General features: G+C 44.6%; 1 protein-coding gene across 6 annotated transcripts in view; it reads right to left on the bottom strand.

Moving 5' to 3' along the window:
- Positions 1-4,338: 4,338 nt before the first annotated feature.
- The window catches only part of CEPT1 (choline/ethanolamine phosphotransferase 1), a 32,879-nt gene continuing 21,367 nt past the window's right edge, over positions 4,339-15,850 (bottom strand). For 5 of the 6 annotated variants that reach the window (XM_063178025.1, XM_063178024.1, XM_063178027.1 and 2 more), the window contains exons 6-9: positions 8,960-9,091; positions 8,148-8,306; positions 6,820-6,945; positions 4,339-5,126 (exon numbers count right to left, since the gene is read on the bottom strand). In XM_063178025.1, coding sequence (XP_063034095.1) covers positions 5,007-5,126; positions 6,820-6,945; positions 8,148-8,306; positions 8,960-9,091 — 537 coding nt within the window. In that variant the 3' untranslated portion in view covers positions 4,339-5,006. Of the gene's footprint in view, positions 5,127-6,819; positions 6,946-8,147; positions 8,307-8,959; positions 9,092-13,812; positions 13,898-15,850 lie in introns of all 6 variants that reach the window. The other variant, XM_063178023.1, reaches the window with a different exon arrangement.

Raw genomic sequence — 15,850 nt, 5'->3', positions numbered from 1 at the left:
ACAACTTCTGCAGTGCTGCTGGGAGCCCCAGTGGGGGATTTAGCACAAGAAGTGAAATCCACCAGGCTGCCAGTTGGCTTATACTCTCTGAGCTGGGCAACATCCACCCAAACAAGAGAGATAAAGGATATTTATTTTTGAACCCTTCGTCCAGTCAGCCTCAAATGTGACAGAAACACAGCTGGACATAGGGCACAACCAGCAGTGAAAATCTCCAACCCTGCTGAAAGAAAATTGTCAATTTGTTGTTCAGCCTCCACATGTGTTTGGAGGGGGAGCAGGAATTATATGTTAGGAAAAAAGGGGATTTTTGGCACTGGAGGTGTCTTCTCTGGCTCCACAAGTTCCCCCTCATGGGTGGAGAGAGCACAGGGTTAACTACAGGAAATTAAAGGTTAGTGGTTTTGTTCTGGGGGGGTTTTATCATATTTATTTTTCAAAGTTCAACTGACAGCAGAAAATGGTGCGGAAAATCAAGGACACATACCACAAACAATCCCTTTGAAAAAGGCCACTCTGCCTCACTCTTCTCGTGCTTGTTCATTATGTTGTGAGGAGATGTCAAACCTTTTGTTTGTGAAGCCAAACACCATCTCATTGAGAAATTGGGAAGTGGTCATCGTTTTGGGAGTAGTTCTTTTGGAAACAATTACAAATCACCCAGGGGACTGGACTGTGTGATTGCTTAATTCCTTCTGGAGAAAAAACTGACAGTTTATTCCTCAACTGCTGAAAACAGATAAACAAAAATGCATCCTTAAATCAAAAAACATATAAATTTTCAAATGCAGTCAGTGCTCCAGCTGCTAGGCTAGGGTTTACTTCAGCTTCTTCAGCTTCAGAAGGGCAAGAGCTGCCTTAGAATCATCAAGTCCCAGAATGGTTTGTGTTGGAAGGGACGTTAATGATCACCCAGTCCCATGGCAGGGACATCTTCCACCATCCCAGGGTGCCCCAAGCCCCATTCAACCTGGCCATGGGCACTGGCAGGGATGCAGGGGCAGCCACAGCTGCTCTGGGCACCTGTGCCGGGGCCTCACCACCCTCACAGAGAGGAGTTTCTTCCTAACATGCCATCTAAAAATCTCCTATTTTAATTTAAATCAATTCCTCCTTGTTATATCACTGTTTCCTAGTGTAAAAAGTCACTCTCCTTTTTTATAGGTATTTGCTAAGTTCTGGGTTTAATACCCTCCCTTTAATGCCCAAAGGGTGGACAGACTGTTTGCTGGGGACACCCTGGCAAGGCTCAGCTGGGACTGCTGGGAGCAGGGACACTGGGGCTGGGTCACATTGCAGCACATCAGCACAACCCACTGTGTATTTTTAAATCCTTCTTCCTGCTCGAGATTTGCCCAACACTTGATCCAAGCCTACAACAGTAAATAAAACAGCGCCAAGAAATGTTTCCCTGAATTGGAAAGAGCTCATCTATTCTGCTAAATTGTTAACATAGTTCCCAGCAGAGCACTGGCCAGCTCACACCATCCAAACAACTTGGGGCCTGGCTGGCAGGCAGCTCAGCCCCTGCTGCTGATTTGGGACTCAGTCCCTGCTATGCAGCTGCTCTGGGGAAGATAACTTCATGCTCTGGCATGTGTCACCCTCTGCCAGTGGCCTCGGTGCCAGCAAACAGTGCTGGGAGGGTTCACCCTGCAGGAGCCAGCACAGGGGTGACAGCCCAGTGCTTCCCACTGCTCCCACCCTGCTCCCAGCCCACCTGGCCATAACCTCTGAACTGCTGTAGTCCTCACCCTCTGGAAATGATTAAACTCCTCTGCAGCTCCATTCCACACTCACAGCTGGGTCACAGCAGCAATGGAGGTACCTGAGGCAAGCTGGGTAGGATGGGAAGAGAAAAACAGTGCTTTGAAACAAAGCTGAGGCTTTGCTGACACGGAAAGGGGCCCTGAGGTGTCCTGACCTGCCCCTTTCCTGTGTTAAACTCCTTATCAGAACAAGGGAACTCTTTCAGCAGTTCTTAAAGAGCCAACACAACACCCAGTGGAAATTTCCAGCTTCTCTTTACAAACTGAGAGGAAAACCTGAAGAGCAGAACTTTGTTTTAGCAGGGCGTGTTCTCATTCCCAGGTGCTGCTGCTGCAGAAGTTCCCCCTCCTGTCTTCTCAACACAACAGAAAATTAAAGGGCCCCATCATGAGATCAGGCTGAGCCCACAAATCCCCGGTGCCCATTCTCAACCCCACAAGCACAACTGAGGTGACCCATGGCCACAAACAAGGCAGGTGGAAAGGTCTTTTATTCCATTATCTGTCACCAAACCCAGAGCCATAGCAGCACTTCAGAGGGCTTGGATTGCTAGCAGTGACTGTTCCCTGATATCACTGAAACTACATCAGCAGAGAAATGGAACTTTTTCTTGGCTGGAGGCATCCAAAATTCCAGGGAGTGAAAAGCTCAGAAAAAGGTGTCCTACTGCATTTCTTGAACAGCAACAGGCTTTAGCTTTGCACATGGAAGTCTGGTCCTGCACAGCCTTTTAAAGGCTTTGGTTCTTCTCCAGTCTTAAGTATTAGTAACAAATTATTTGGAGTGGCCTAATCTTAAACCCCTGAGGACTGAGAGCAGGAATCTCCTTGTTTACATGGGTGAGCACAGAGGTGTCTGGTTAAAGGCTGGACTTGACAAACCAGCAGACTGATTCTGATTCAAGGAAATCACACTCCAGGGAGGGACTTTCCAAGCAACAGTTCTGCACCCACTCTATGCTGATGAAAGGAAACACGTGATTTGTAAAGGGAACGTTCAAACCCTTCCACTCTCTTCCCTTGCAGACTTACCTGCTGCCCTTGAAGGACAGCAGCAGAGGCTGCATTGTCCAGATCAGCCCTTTCCCACTCACTGCTGTTAAAACTCAATGAGTTCCCTGAACTCCACTTATATCTAAAAATGTCATTCTAGAGCTGTCACCTCACGCATGGAGATGCTCCTGCTCCACCAAGGTACTTGGAGCAGAGCTCCAGGACATGGGGGAGCTGCCCCAGGTGTATCAGGGTGCAGGAATCAAACCCCCACCCAACACAGAGCCAGGTCCCTCAAGAACCTTCAGCTGCTCTTGCCGTAAAACTGCTGCTCACAAGATTCCAAGTGGGAGGGCAAAGGTGGAGTGGGGAAGCCATACAGGAGTCTCCTCATCCCAAGCACGTTCCTGATTCCCCCAGTGCCCCCGGGCTGACACATGACCCCCACCTCACCTGCTGACACGGTGCCCCTCCATGGGAAGGAACCAAGACTCTTCCAAGCACAGAAGCCACGAGACTGGGCACTTCCTGTGCCAAGGCTGGGCCAAAGGACTTGGCACCTCTGCTCCACGTGCTAGCACAACCCAGCAGGGCCAGCCTGGGCTGTCCCCACAAACACTGCAGCCACTAAAGCAGAGCCACCTTCCTTCATGCTCCCTCCAGTCCTGTCCCTGCCAGGACACAAAGAAGCTCAATCTCTCAGTCCACAGCAGCCAGACACTGAGCACTGCCCGGGGAGAGGGCACAAGGGTTTCAAACCTCTCCAAGCACTGCAGGAACTGAGTTTTCTCTCCACTTCCTGAGCACAGTTTCTAATCACTGGGGTATCACAGGAAATCCACATCAGCCCTTACAGGAGCTCAGTGAGATTTTGATTTACTGAGGTGTGAAGATTTTTGGTTCGGATTTTTTGACCATGAGCTGTGTTTAACTCCTTCAGAGCCATGTCATTGTCCACATGCACTGCCTTGGCCTGAGCTCCCAATACAGAGGATTTCCTTCCCGCCTTCAGAGGGATGCTCCATGGTTAGAGGGCTGGCATTTCAGACATGGGATCCAACATTCCAGCTGTCTGCAGCAGCTTCCCCACAGCCAAGGCAGATCCTGCTCAGAGTCACTCCCTGCTTGGTACTTCAGCCCCTTTGCTCGGGGGGAAGTTCCCCCCTCAGTGCCAGGGCCTGTGGCACCATGTGAACTTCATTATCATGCAATTAAACCCTCCATTAATCTTAGTGTCCCTCATGCAGTTCACGACAGTTAAAATTGTATGAAAACAATGACAGAAAAAAGAAACCCAAACTTACTGCACTGTTTAGCAAGCAAAGCTCTCAGAAATCCTGGAATGACACGATCCACATAAAAGCACTGGAAAACTACTTCTAAACCACAGCCAGGTTTGTCATTCACAAGTCTAAGCACGACAGAGCAACATATACATCTCAAGACAACTGTTGCTCTCAGAATTCTTATTTATTAAGAGCAGAAAGGAAATTTTGCTTAAGTTTTATACATAAAAAAGTAAACAGTAATTTTTTTTTCTTTTAGTCTTTTCCACTGAAGAAAATTGAGAAATAAGTTGTCTTTTTAGATAATGTTTATTTAAAAAAATAAAATTAATTGACAAAGATACCACACTATTTTGCATGCCGGGCACCCCTTGGCTCGCAGGACCCTGTTCAGCATGAAACCGCTTTGTCAGCAATGCACGAGCAAAAACCACCCCAGCCTGGCTCCCACCTGGCAGCTGCTGCAGCCACACAACTTAGTGAGATATCTCTGGGTTTTTACCAGCTCAGGTCTTTAGTAAATAAATTCCAAGTGGACACTAAACAAGTATTTCACTAAGAGATGATGAAATATTAAAATTAAAAGCAAGTCAGATTGCAGCTGTAATTATACTACATTAGAAACTTCAGTTGGTGGGGATCCATTCACCATAGAGAGATTAATTTGTAATCAAGGTAATTACAAAGACAGAGCATTTTCTTCCTGCATGCTTTCCCGGGCTTGGAACCAACAGAGTTGACTACATGGAAAGTTGACTAGGGTGTACTTGGAATTCACTCTCTCAGGCAGGAGACTAGTTAAGGAGTGTTACTGATAACAAAGAAGAAAAGTTATACAACATTGATTATTATAAATTACTTTGTTCTTATCTGCTTTTAGCCTTAGTCTCCTACAAGTCTTCATCCACTCCTGTAGAACCCCAGCTCGCCCTCCACTCCCCCATGGCAGCTCCCATCCCTAGTGGTGGTTCGAGTGCGTGGGGCAGCCCTTGATGCGGAACACGTGGATGTGCAGGTGCGCGGCGATCTGGTTGCACACGCTGACGCAGTACCGCAGCAGGTCGAACAGGGACAGGATCTGCACAGGAAAACATCACCCACAGTTATCCCACAAGTTCCTTACGGGCTGCTATGTGTGTAACAGCCCACACTGCACAACCACAGCACTGTGGCCCATTGAGCTGAATCTCCACTCCAGGAATAACCACAGAATCCCAGACTGGCCTGGGATGGGAGAGACCTTAGAGCCCATCCAGCTGCACCCCTGTCATGGGCAGAGACGCCTTCCACTACACCAGGCTGCTCCAAGCTCTGTCCAACCTGGCCTTGGACACTTCCACGGATGGCACATCACTCCCTAAAGAATTTCTGGGAATTGTGAGCTTTCTTCCAGCCTAAGACAAGACAGACTCTTAATTCTACAATAAGAAAGTGGATAAGAGTTACAGCAGCTACAGAGATACTGTGAAATGCCCCATTAACTCAGAATGGTGAAAGCCACACACAGAATATCTTTTCCCATCACACCAACACAATTTTACCAAAAGATTGACACTGTTTTTGTACATTAAACTTGTGCATTTAATAAGCCCAGACAAGTTGAATTTAGGATGTTTATCCCGATGGGTGCTGGAGTCATGACAGATATTCCAGACCTTAAGCCACAGCCAGAGCACCCCGGCATTGCCCATCACAAGGACCCGGCTAACGAGGCAGCAACACTCAACTGCAAAATATTCTAATCTAAGCTTTGAATATTTGCTACAATGCTTTGAAATTTTAAACTATCAGTCATCAAGGCTGCAAGTGACCTTCAAGACCATCGAGTCCCACCATCACCCCAGAGTCACCATAATCATCCTTAACCCAAGTCACCAGGTGCCACATTCAGACACCTCTTGAACTCTTCTAGGTATGGTGACTCCATCACTGCCCTGGGCAATTTATTCCAATGCCTGATCAAGTCTTTCAGCATTTTTTTTTCAAATATCCAACCTGAACTTCCCTGGCACAGCCAGAAGCCATTTCCTCTTGTCCTGGCCCCTGTTGCCTGGCAGCAGAGTCTGACCTCCCTTGGCTGCCCCCTCCTGTCAGGGAGTTGTGCACAGCCAGAACTTTGCTCCAGGCTGAGCCCCTTTCCCAGCTCCCTCAGCTGCTCCTGGGGCTCCAGACCCTTCCCCAGCTCCCTTCCCTTCCCTGCACACACCCCAGCCCCTCAGGGTCTCTGCTGCCAGGAGGGGCCCAGAGCTGCCCCAGGGCTGGAGCTGCCCCAGCAGTGCCAGCACAGGGAACCACGCTGGGCACGCCATGGCTGTGACAGCCCAGATTCCACTGGCCTACCTGCCCACCTGGGCTCATGTCCAGCCACTGTTACCAGCATTCCCAGATCCTTTCCCAGCTTTCCAGCCACTCTTCTCCTAGCCTGGAGCATTTCATGGGGCTGTTGTGACCCGAGGATGGGACCTGGCACTTGGCCTGGCTGACCCTCCCCCTGCTGCCCTCAGCCATGGATCCAACCTGTCCAGATTCCTCCGGAAGATCTACATCCCACCCAGCCTGGTGTCCTCTGCAAACTGACTGGGAGTGCCTCGATCCCCTCACCCAGACCATCCCTAAAGACAGTGCCCAGATTGTCCCAACACCAAACCAGGGACACTGTGACCCTGTTCAGCTCTGCACCAACTTCAAATCCACTCCAGGGGATTCAGCTGGGCACAACCAACACAACGAATTAGTGGCAGAGCTAATTAATAACATTAGCTTGGACTCACCAGGGCAATCCAGAGGACAATATACTCATCAATAAAGCTGTTAAAATACTGGTCAAGGAACAGCAATGCTGGGCCTATGAATGCTGTGTCATACAGATACATCTCACTCTTGGTCATGTGGGCAACCTGCAGTAAAAAAAAAAAAAAGAAAAGAGAAGTTTAAGAAATAAATATATGCCAGCCAAGGCAGAGTGATTTCAGAACACACAAAGCCAAAACCATACAGTTCAAGCCACATTACTGAAAAATACCAAATACTCAAGTGGCCACAACAGTATTGTTTGAACCATGTGCTCCACAGCTACAGAGATGCAAGGTTTGCAGAGGCATCTTTTATTAGAGCAGAGAATGTAGCACAGGAAAAAAAACTAGTAAGTTTTCCAGCTCACCTCTTCCTCCTCCCAGAAACAGTGAAATGGAAGCAGACTGGTAACTTTTAAAGTTGAGCCTGGAAACAAAAACTCACAGCTGCTGGAGCTCAAAAAATCAAGGACACTTGGTGTTCCTCTCCCTCCACCTCTTTTTCTCCCATTCCATGAGGATCACCACCTTTCTCTGGTTACAATTTGATGACCATTTTTGGTGTTCATGTGTGCCCTTCTCACTTCCCTAGGTGCACAGAACCCAGCCCACACTCCATCCTGACTGCTCAGCACAGCTGGGATGGGACTGAGCACCAAAGCAGGCCTGGTAAGAAAGAAACTTTTCTTCTACTGTGAGCTTAAGCTCTTCCTCCACTATGAACTTAAACTCTTTCACTGTGAGCTAAGTCCAGCATTGACCCAGCTCACAACAGCCCAACAGAGGCCTGCAGAACTGGGATGGCCTTTGAGGCAGGAGATGTTTAACCCTCATTCAGTGACACCTCTGCCCTTGTATAAACCTGTTAACTATTTTAACTCCTATTTTAGTCCAATTCTTCAAGTCAAACCCTCAGGAAGTGTTCCAAACCTCAGCAGCTCCATCACCTCCTCTCCTTCTGCCAAACCTTCCTCCCCTTTGCGTCTGAGGGGGATTCCAGCCCCCTCTGTTCCAGCCCAACTCTTCACACGTGCACAAATACATTGCAAATGTGTGAATTAACAGCTGGAGAAGGGGGAGAAACAGCTCTGAGCTGTCTGGTGCTGCCTGTGCAACCACAGCATCAACCCCACATTTACACTGCCCTTTCAAACCCCACATTTACACTGCCCTTTCAAAGACTCTGCTGCACCTCCAGGCTACTCAAAGCAAAGCACAAGTATCTCTTCAGTGCACAAACAAGACAGCTCCATAATCTACAAAAAGTTCTCCTGCAACAAGACTGGGGAAGGTTCTGGCACACTCACCACCAGTTTATTTGTGATCTTGGCAGACACAAAGCCAAAAGTTAGGATGTAGAGACAGGGGTGCCTCTCAAAGAGCTGCACAGCAGATTTCTTGTAGATCATTGCAGCCAAGGCGATCACTGAGCCAATATGGAGAAAAGGTGAGAGGACACTTGTTCCCTGTGGTGAGATTAAAGCATGAGGTTAATAAAATGTGCACATTGCAAAGAAACCTCAAAGAGCCCCTCATGTGGTGTGCAATGAGGGGTTAAAAATAAAACCACATTAGAAACATCTTTTTGAATGCTGGTGGTAAAAGGAACAAGAAGTAGTGAAACTTGAGCATGCAGCAGCTGAGAAGTGGTGGAAACTTTCTGGTTCTGGGGAAAAAAATAATATTTTAGGCAACAAGAACACTGCAACAGAAGGTGCTTGTGCAGACACATCCACTCATTCTTTTACATTGGTAATAGAAATAATATAGATCTTTCAGAAGGATCAAACCCAGAATCTTCGTGAAAGATTTCTTTCTGAATGGATTTTTGCACAGGATTTTTCTATGAACTCCTCAGTGAGGGGTGTATTTGTATAACTTCATTTATCTCATTAATTCAAAAACAAATATCAAAGTACAATGAGTACTTTTAACAAAAAATTTTAAAACTTTGACTCCTAAATCTACTATTCTTGCACATGCAATATTAACTTGTTTTTCCCAAGCCAGCAAGGAGCTAATGGGAAAATATTTTCCATGGAGGAGGGATTATGTTAAATAGAAACTGTGGCTGAAGAGCCTCTGTGCTGAGGAGGAACTGGCAGCCCAAGGTACTCACTGCTATAGTGGATCCATTTTTGCCAACTCCACCTGTGAAGATCACACCAAAGTAGTTTGTACAGGAGAATATGGTTCCTGCCACAGTACAAAGAGCTGGGAATATTTTCACCTGAATATTCAGTATCGGAATCTTAATGGAAGAGAGACAAGAAGTTACAATATGTACAAACTCAAATTTGGGTTAGTATTTCATGTGCACTCAAACACTCCACTTTTCAATATATTTGCTCTTCTCTCTCTGCTATACAGAGATTGACATTTCTAGAGAGAAAAAATTATTTTCCAAAAGCTTCCATGAAGCTTCCCAGAAAGCCAGACTTATGTTCAGTTACCATAGAAGAGACACCAAAAGCAGAGAAATGGACAGAAACCAAGAGCTTGCTCTAAATCACCCCAGGGGAGAGAATCATCACCTTTCCTGAAGCCGCAGTCAAGATCAAACTGGGCAGAAGAACAGCCACTTGGGGATGGTCAGATAAACCCTTTCAAGCACTGGATCCAAACTTTTGTGCAAGGCAAGGCAAGCAAAGAGATCAGACAAGTCAGAACAGAGTGACCTGGAGAGGAAGGATGAGGTTGCTAAAGAAGGAGAGAACGATCACAGGCAGTTTCGAAAGTTTCCTTCGTTTTTTAACAGTCATGTTTCAAGCAGAACAGGAAAAACTAGAAATGAAGAATAGTCCAAAGTAAAGCACAGGAGATATGTTATGGGAGCAAGTGTTTAGAGACAACTACCGAAAACCTCCCAACTGTACCTATTCAACTACTAAAAGCTCCTTATTCAGGAACTGAAGTCATGGCACTCAACTGAATAAACGCTTGGCTCCCCAATGAGTCCAGCTAGGAACAGAAGACCAAAGGAGGTCAAATTGCTTCTCTTTTTTTTTTAATTACCCTCTCAGAGTAGCTTTCAGCAGGTACAGGTAAACAATGAAATGCTATGAGTTGGAAGGGACCCATCAGGAGCATCCAGTCCAACCCCTGTTGCTACACAGACAGCCCAACAATCCAACCCTATGCCTGAGAGCACTGTCCAAACCCTGCTAGAGCTTGAAGATTGTTCTTGAAGATCCTAAGTTTTCTATTCCATTCAACAACTCAATGTCTTCATCTTTCCAGGGCATGATCAAGAGGCAGAGGAGCTTTAACCCTTCATGCCTTGTTCAGCCCATTCCCCAAACCCCACCCAGTTTCATGACACTCAAATATATTTCTCCCCTGCTAAGGCTACCCTGTTAAGGCAAAAAAAAAAAAAAAGGCATTTCCTACAAGATTGTACAGAAAGAATAAAGACAAGTAAAGAGAAGGCCTGAACTGCCAGACTAGAGCACTACTTCTAATCATTCATTAATGTCAGGAGGCTCAGGATTCCTCAAGCTCTTCTAAAAGCAGGTACCCGTGCTGGCCTCTGCCTCAGAACTTTGGTATTTAAAGAACAGGGTGGATTGACTTTTACAAGCAAAAGGAAACAGTAGCAAACTCCATTACAGGAGTCAAAAGACATTAAGGTTGACATTTCCCCAAGACAAAGGGAATTGGCTGGGAAAAACACCCCGTGAACCCCCAGCAACCACTCAAACACTGGAGAAGGATGCTCAGGGAAGGAGAAGATAAGGCCACACTGTTATAACACCCAGTTTGGCCAATTTTAGGTTCTTAACACCCTCCCGTTGGCCTCCACAGCAGCTGCATCAGTGCAAAATATGTTAGAAGGAAAAAATATTGAGAAACGGCCACATAGAGAAATTTGGCAGAGGAAAGCCAGGAGTGGATTAAAAAGTCAGCACCTGCTGAATTTCTCTGTGTACAAAATGGGATCATCAAAGCCAAAAGTGGGAAGCAGCAAAACCATGCAAATATCAGATTACTTTTATTTCTTCCCTCTGACTGGAGGGAGAGAAGGAAATGTTCCTACAAAGTGGCACCACAGCCCCTGAATTTTAACTCAGAGGACACTGGAAGACAGCTGCCAGGCTTCCCTGTCTGGTATTCCATCCACTATCACTATAGTTCCTGCAATTATTCTGCCTTTCCTGGTGATTCCAGGGGCTTCATCCAACACCACGTGCAGGCAGAACTTCCCAAAACCATGTCTGCAATGCAGGGAATCATTACCAGTTACATCTTTTACAGGCAAATGTAAAAGATTTTTCTCTTTTAAACCCTCTGAGACTGATCACAGACGGAAAGCTGCATTGCCCAGAGAGCTGCAGAATCCAGGTAAACCCTGGGAAAGAAGCATTCCAGGCTGGACAGGGCTTGGAGCAACCTGGTCTAGGGGAAGGTGTCTCTGCCCATGACAGGGGGTGGCACTGAATGAGCTTTAAGGTCCATTCCAAACCAAACCATTCCATGATTGAAGATGTGGTTTGGGAAGAGCCCAGGCACGGCAGTAACCAAGTGGCAGCAGGCAACGGATGGAGTCAGGAGTGGCTGCCAGAGCCAGCATTAAAGGATTGCAGAGTACATTTCATCAGTTTTGTGCAAAATGAATTGGTATTTAAAAAATAAATTTATGAGGGAATAGGCCAGAGCAGATTCCAGCTAAGGGCTCATGGAAGCAGCAGGGAGGGAGCATGTAAGAGTCTCGCTTCCTCCAGGAACTCCTCCTGTCACCAATCCCACAATTACCACAGCCAGCTGGGCAACTCAGACCCTGGAGTCCTTCTCACAGGGCTGCATCCCAGCTGTCCAGATAAACTACAGTCACATCTGCCCAAGGAACAACTTCCAGAGGGCTGAATTCCATCTCCATATTCCCAAAGTGTTTGTGCTTTTTCATAATCCAGACCCTACGGGAGAAAACTCCAACAATTGTATCACTTTTCTTGCTTCAAGCAGGAAAACCAACTTCAAATATATAATCTATTTAACAAGTTACCCTAAGCTTCCTTGCTCTACTCACATGTCCCAAATGATCCAAGATGAGGCATACTCAGCATCCCACAGGAATTACCAGCTCCAGGAGCATGGGGAGCAGCATTTAACAGGCTTTGAAGAGAATTTACACTGCCAGAAAGGAGGGGGCCAAGACAGGCACACACAGTTTCATGGAATAAAAGAAAGGTAATGAAAACAACAATTTCCAAAATTCACAACTCTGCATTTTGCCTGTTCAGAGTGTTTTGCTTTTCCCATGAAAAGTGGAGTGTTTGAGTACACAACCACATCTACTCCCCATTTCCCCCAAACAGAAGCAAACAGAAAATACCAAACCACCAACTTTGTAGTCACATCAAGTATTAAAGGATTAGAGAGGGCTGGGTGAGAAGGGGTTGCGTGATTTATTTTGCTCTGCAAGCAGTAAGTAAGATTTATCTGTAAATGAACACAAAATATCACTCATTGAATTAAACAGGATTGTCATGGGAGACCTGATTAATGTTGTTCTCTGGAGAGATGCTCCATTAAGCTAACCAAAATAGTTTAATATTTTTGGGAGCTGCCTTAGGCAAACGCTGCTCCAACCCAGAACTTCTGATAGATTTCAAGATTTTGCTGAAAAGGGTTATTTAAAAGGCAATTTTGGAGTTATTTAAGCTATTTAATAACAAGAGATCCATTTCTAAGCTCACACAAACATTACTGAATTATGCCAGAGGTTGCAGCAGCAGCATCCCCCCCCCTCCACACTTTTTTTTTAAAGTAAACTGAGAACAGGAATTGATAAATTATCTTGATAACACAGAATATTAAATTATAGCTGCATCGGGATGTTGGCCACATTAATATTTCTAGATATTAATGTCACCAATAAGGTTACATGTAGCCTTATTTTTATTCTGTAATCAATCCTTCCCACCCTCATTCCCTATAGATAGTATTTGCAGTTTATAGAATTAATTAAGGGCTTTAGGGTTTTAAGCCTGAAAGCATAAGCAGCAAAATCAGGATGGCCACAATTAGCTCATTTGGGATCCTTTCCACATACTGTGGGTTCATTGCACAGAGCACATTAGAAATTCATCCATTTGAGGTGAAGCTTTTCAGGGACTTTTGACCATCTCTTGGTGTTACTGAAATCAAGATTTCTTTCTCCTTAAGAACTGCATTTACCAAATACAGAGAGAAGATCAATAACCAGGAAGGAAAACTAGGAAAACCTTTCAGGAAATCAATGCTTTGGATTTTATTTCCAGTAAACTTATTTAAAATTTACATATGCACATACATGCTTTTCTGTGGACAATGTCATTTTGATAGCTCAATGTGGCTTCAGTAATACTTACTATTGTATTACTATTATTATAATTATCATTATTATTAAACTGTCAGCTGACATGGCCTGGCAAGCCTATATCAACATATATATTATATATAGAAAAATACATAGACATAGATATAAATAAAAGTTCTGCAGCCAGGCTGTGCCAGCAGCTCATTTAATCAGGATCATCTTAGTTTAAAAGGAAAAACCTGACAAGGGGGAGTTGTCCCCTTACACAAATCCAGAGTCATCAGCCACATTCAGGCCTAATTATCTACTGATGACTCCCAACTACTCTCCAAGAGTTCCCCCAAATCCTCATCCCAGTTTAATATTCCTCCACTGTTTATTGAAATGAAATTCATTCAGGTTTTGGCCAGGATTTCACCAAAGGTTTAAGTTCATGCAATTTTTGATAGCTTTTCACCAGCACGCACAGGGTATAAAATAACCTTGTTTTAATGACTGTGGTACAGACAGAACCCACAGTTCATTCCATGGGATCTGAATTCAAAAACCTGTTTCCATTTATAAGGAAAAGTGAAACCTTCCTGCAGAAGTGAAACTGCCTCAAGATGTGCAGGAGTGCTTCAGTGATCACTGGATTATTAAAAAGGATAAAATAAGAACACAAGCAAAATTACCAGAGATTGCCAAAAAGGTGGTCCTCCAATCACTGCCAGTAAATGCATGATTATTATGAAGATTTGTACTTCAGTCACATCAATTCTGATTAGGTATAAAAAGCCAAAAAACAAAAAGCAAAATTATTCAAAGCAATTTCAAGTCAGTTACTTGCAAGCTCAGCAGCACAGCTCTGTCATGCACTGTATAACGGCTGAGGAAAAGAGGAAAAACTCACCAATAATTTAGAAGGCAAAAATGTATTTAGCTTTTTTGTTCAAACTAAGAGCAATGTTGTACTATAATTTTGTTTTACTTCACGGTGCAATAACAGAAATCCATTTTATCAACCAGAAACATTGGAACTCTTCACTGCCCAGTGGCAGCTGCAGAAATAAATATTCAGTTTTAACCTTGTCCACCAAAAAAAAAAAAAGAATTTAGTAGAGATGATAAAATTCTAAAAATGTATTTTTAACCCTTAATATATTCCCTACCCTATCTTAATATGAATATTCTCTGAATAGCATCAAGCTTTGAAAAGAAACACGAATCTCTAAAGGGTTGATGGAAATGGTGCAGTGGCAGCAAGAAGAGAAACCACTTCTGGTTCCAGCAGAGCCAGGATGTGCTGCAGGAAGAATGGGAGAAAACAGAAAATTTATGGCTTTGTTTTAAGGAGCATGTAAAAATCTTGGAGGTAGAAAGAGAGGAAAATGGGTGTACAAAAGAATGCCAGAAATAGGAGTATATAGAAATACAAGTGAAATGAAGAGGATGGACTTGCTGATGTGATATATATATATATATATATATACATATATATTTATAGGGTGTATATACACAATATATGTTATAAATAGGGACACATTCTATACATCTATATATATGCATATAGATGTATGTTATATATAACTTACATATTATAGCCACATAATAGTATCTTGCCCTGAAGTGCTGCATCAAAAATAATCCTTCAAGTCAGTTTGAAACATTTCTGGCTTATCCATATTTCCAATTAGATAGTTCTACCTAAAAGACTCCAAATCCCTTCCTGCACACACAAGCTTTGCTGTGACAAAACCCTGCTGATATCACCTGCACGGGGAAGAAGCATTATGGGCTGGGCTTTCCTCTGTCTGCCTTCAATGAGCTACAAGACCATGGAATTGATTTTAGTATCAGCTTCCACAGACTTTGTTTCAGTCTGGGAATGGATCCCCTCATTTGAGGATCTCCAGTCTGGTCAGCAGCAGAGCCACATGCACAAGGAATCATTCCAAGGCTGCACCTAAATCCCATGGTGGATATCTCCATGGCAGGGGTTGGAATGAGATGAGTTTTAAGGTCCTTCCCACCCCACTCCATTCCATGATTGCTTTGCCAATTTGCTTTCCACTACACAAACCTGGAGATGGAACATCCGGGAAGCAACCTTTGGAACCCTCCTATATTCAATTTGCTCAATAACAATCCTGCAAGGCAATCACAATTGGCTGGGGAAAAAACTGACTTCCACTGAGGAAAGAATGTTCTAAAATATCTCAGGTTTCAGTCCTGATACAAACAAATAGAGCCATTGAGATACCTTGCAAGAAAAAAAAAAAAAATGCTCAGCAGAGATACACGGATCAACTGATTTAATGCAAATTACTTCCTCCCAGCCCTTGGAGTCAGCATGGAAATGTGTTCTCAGCATGTCCAGCCAAGGAAGGACTGGAGCAACTCCATTGCAGGAGTGCAGGAATGTGTTTTAGCCCGTTTCACTACTTCTGTCAATCTCCTAAAGAACAGAAAGAAACTGAGAAAGTTCACAGAAACAGTGAGTAATAAGTCACGGAGGTAACTCACAGCTTTCCTGGGATAGGAAACCAGGTTTCTTTTGGCAGCAGAAATCTTATGCACAATAAAGTCAAGTCATGTATGGAAAACCAAGTTATTCTGCCAGACAAACCTCTGCACAAGACTGAGAGCCCAATTGAGGTTAGGGAAACAGTTTTATCTTCACACAGCCGTGGCACAACCTTTACTCCCCTGACCAGGGCTCTGCCCTTCCAA

The sequence above is a fragment of the Melospiza melodia genome, chromosome 28, assembly GCF_035770615.1.
Source record: "Melospiza melodia melodia isolate bMelMel2 chromosome 28, bMelMel2.pri, whole genome shotgun sequence".
NCBI lineage: Eukaryota > Metazoa > Chordata > Aves > Passeriformes > Passerellidae > Melospiza > Melospiza melodia.
Note: the sequence above shows the minus strand (reverse complement) of the source record. Positions and strands in the feature narration are given on the sequence as shown.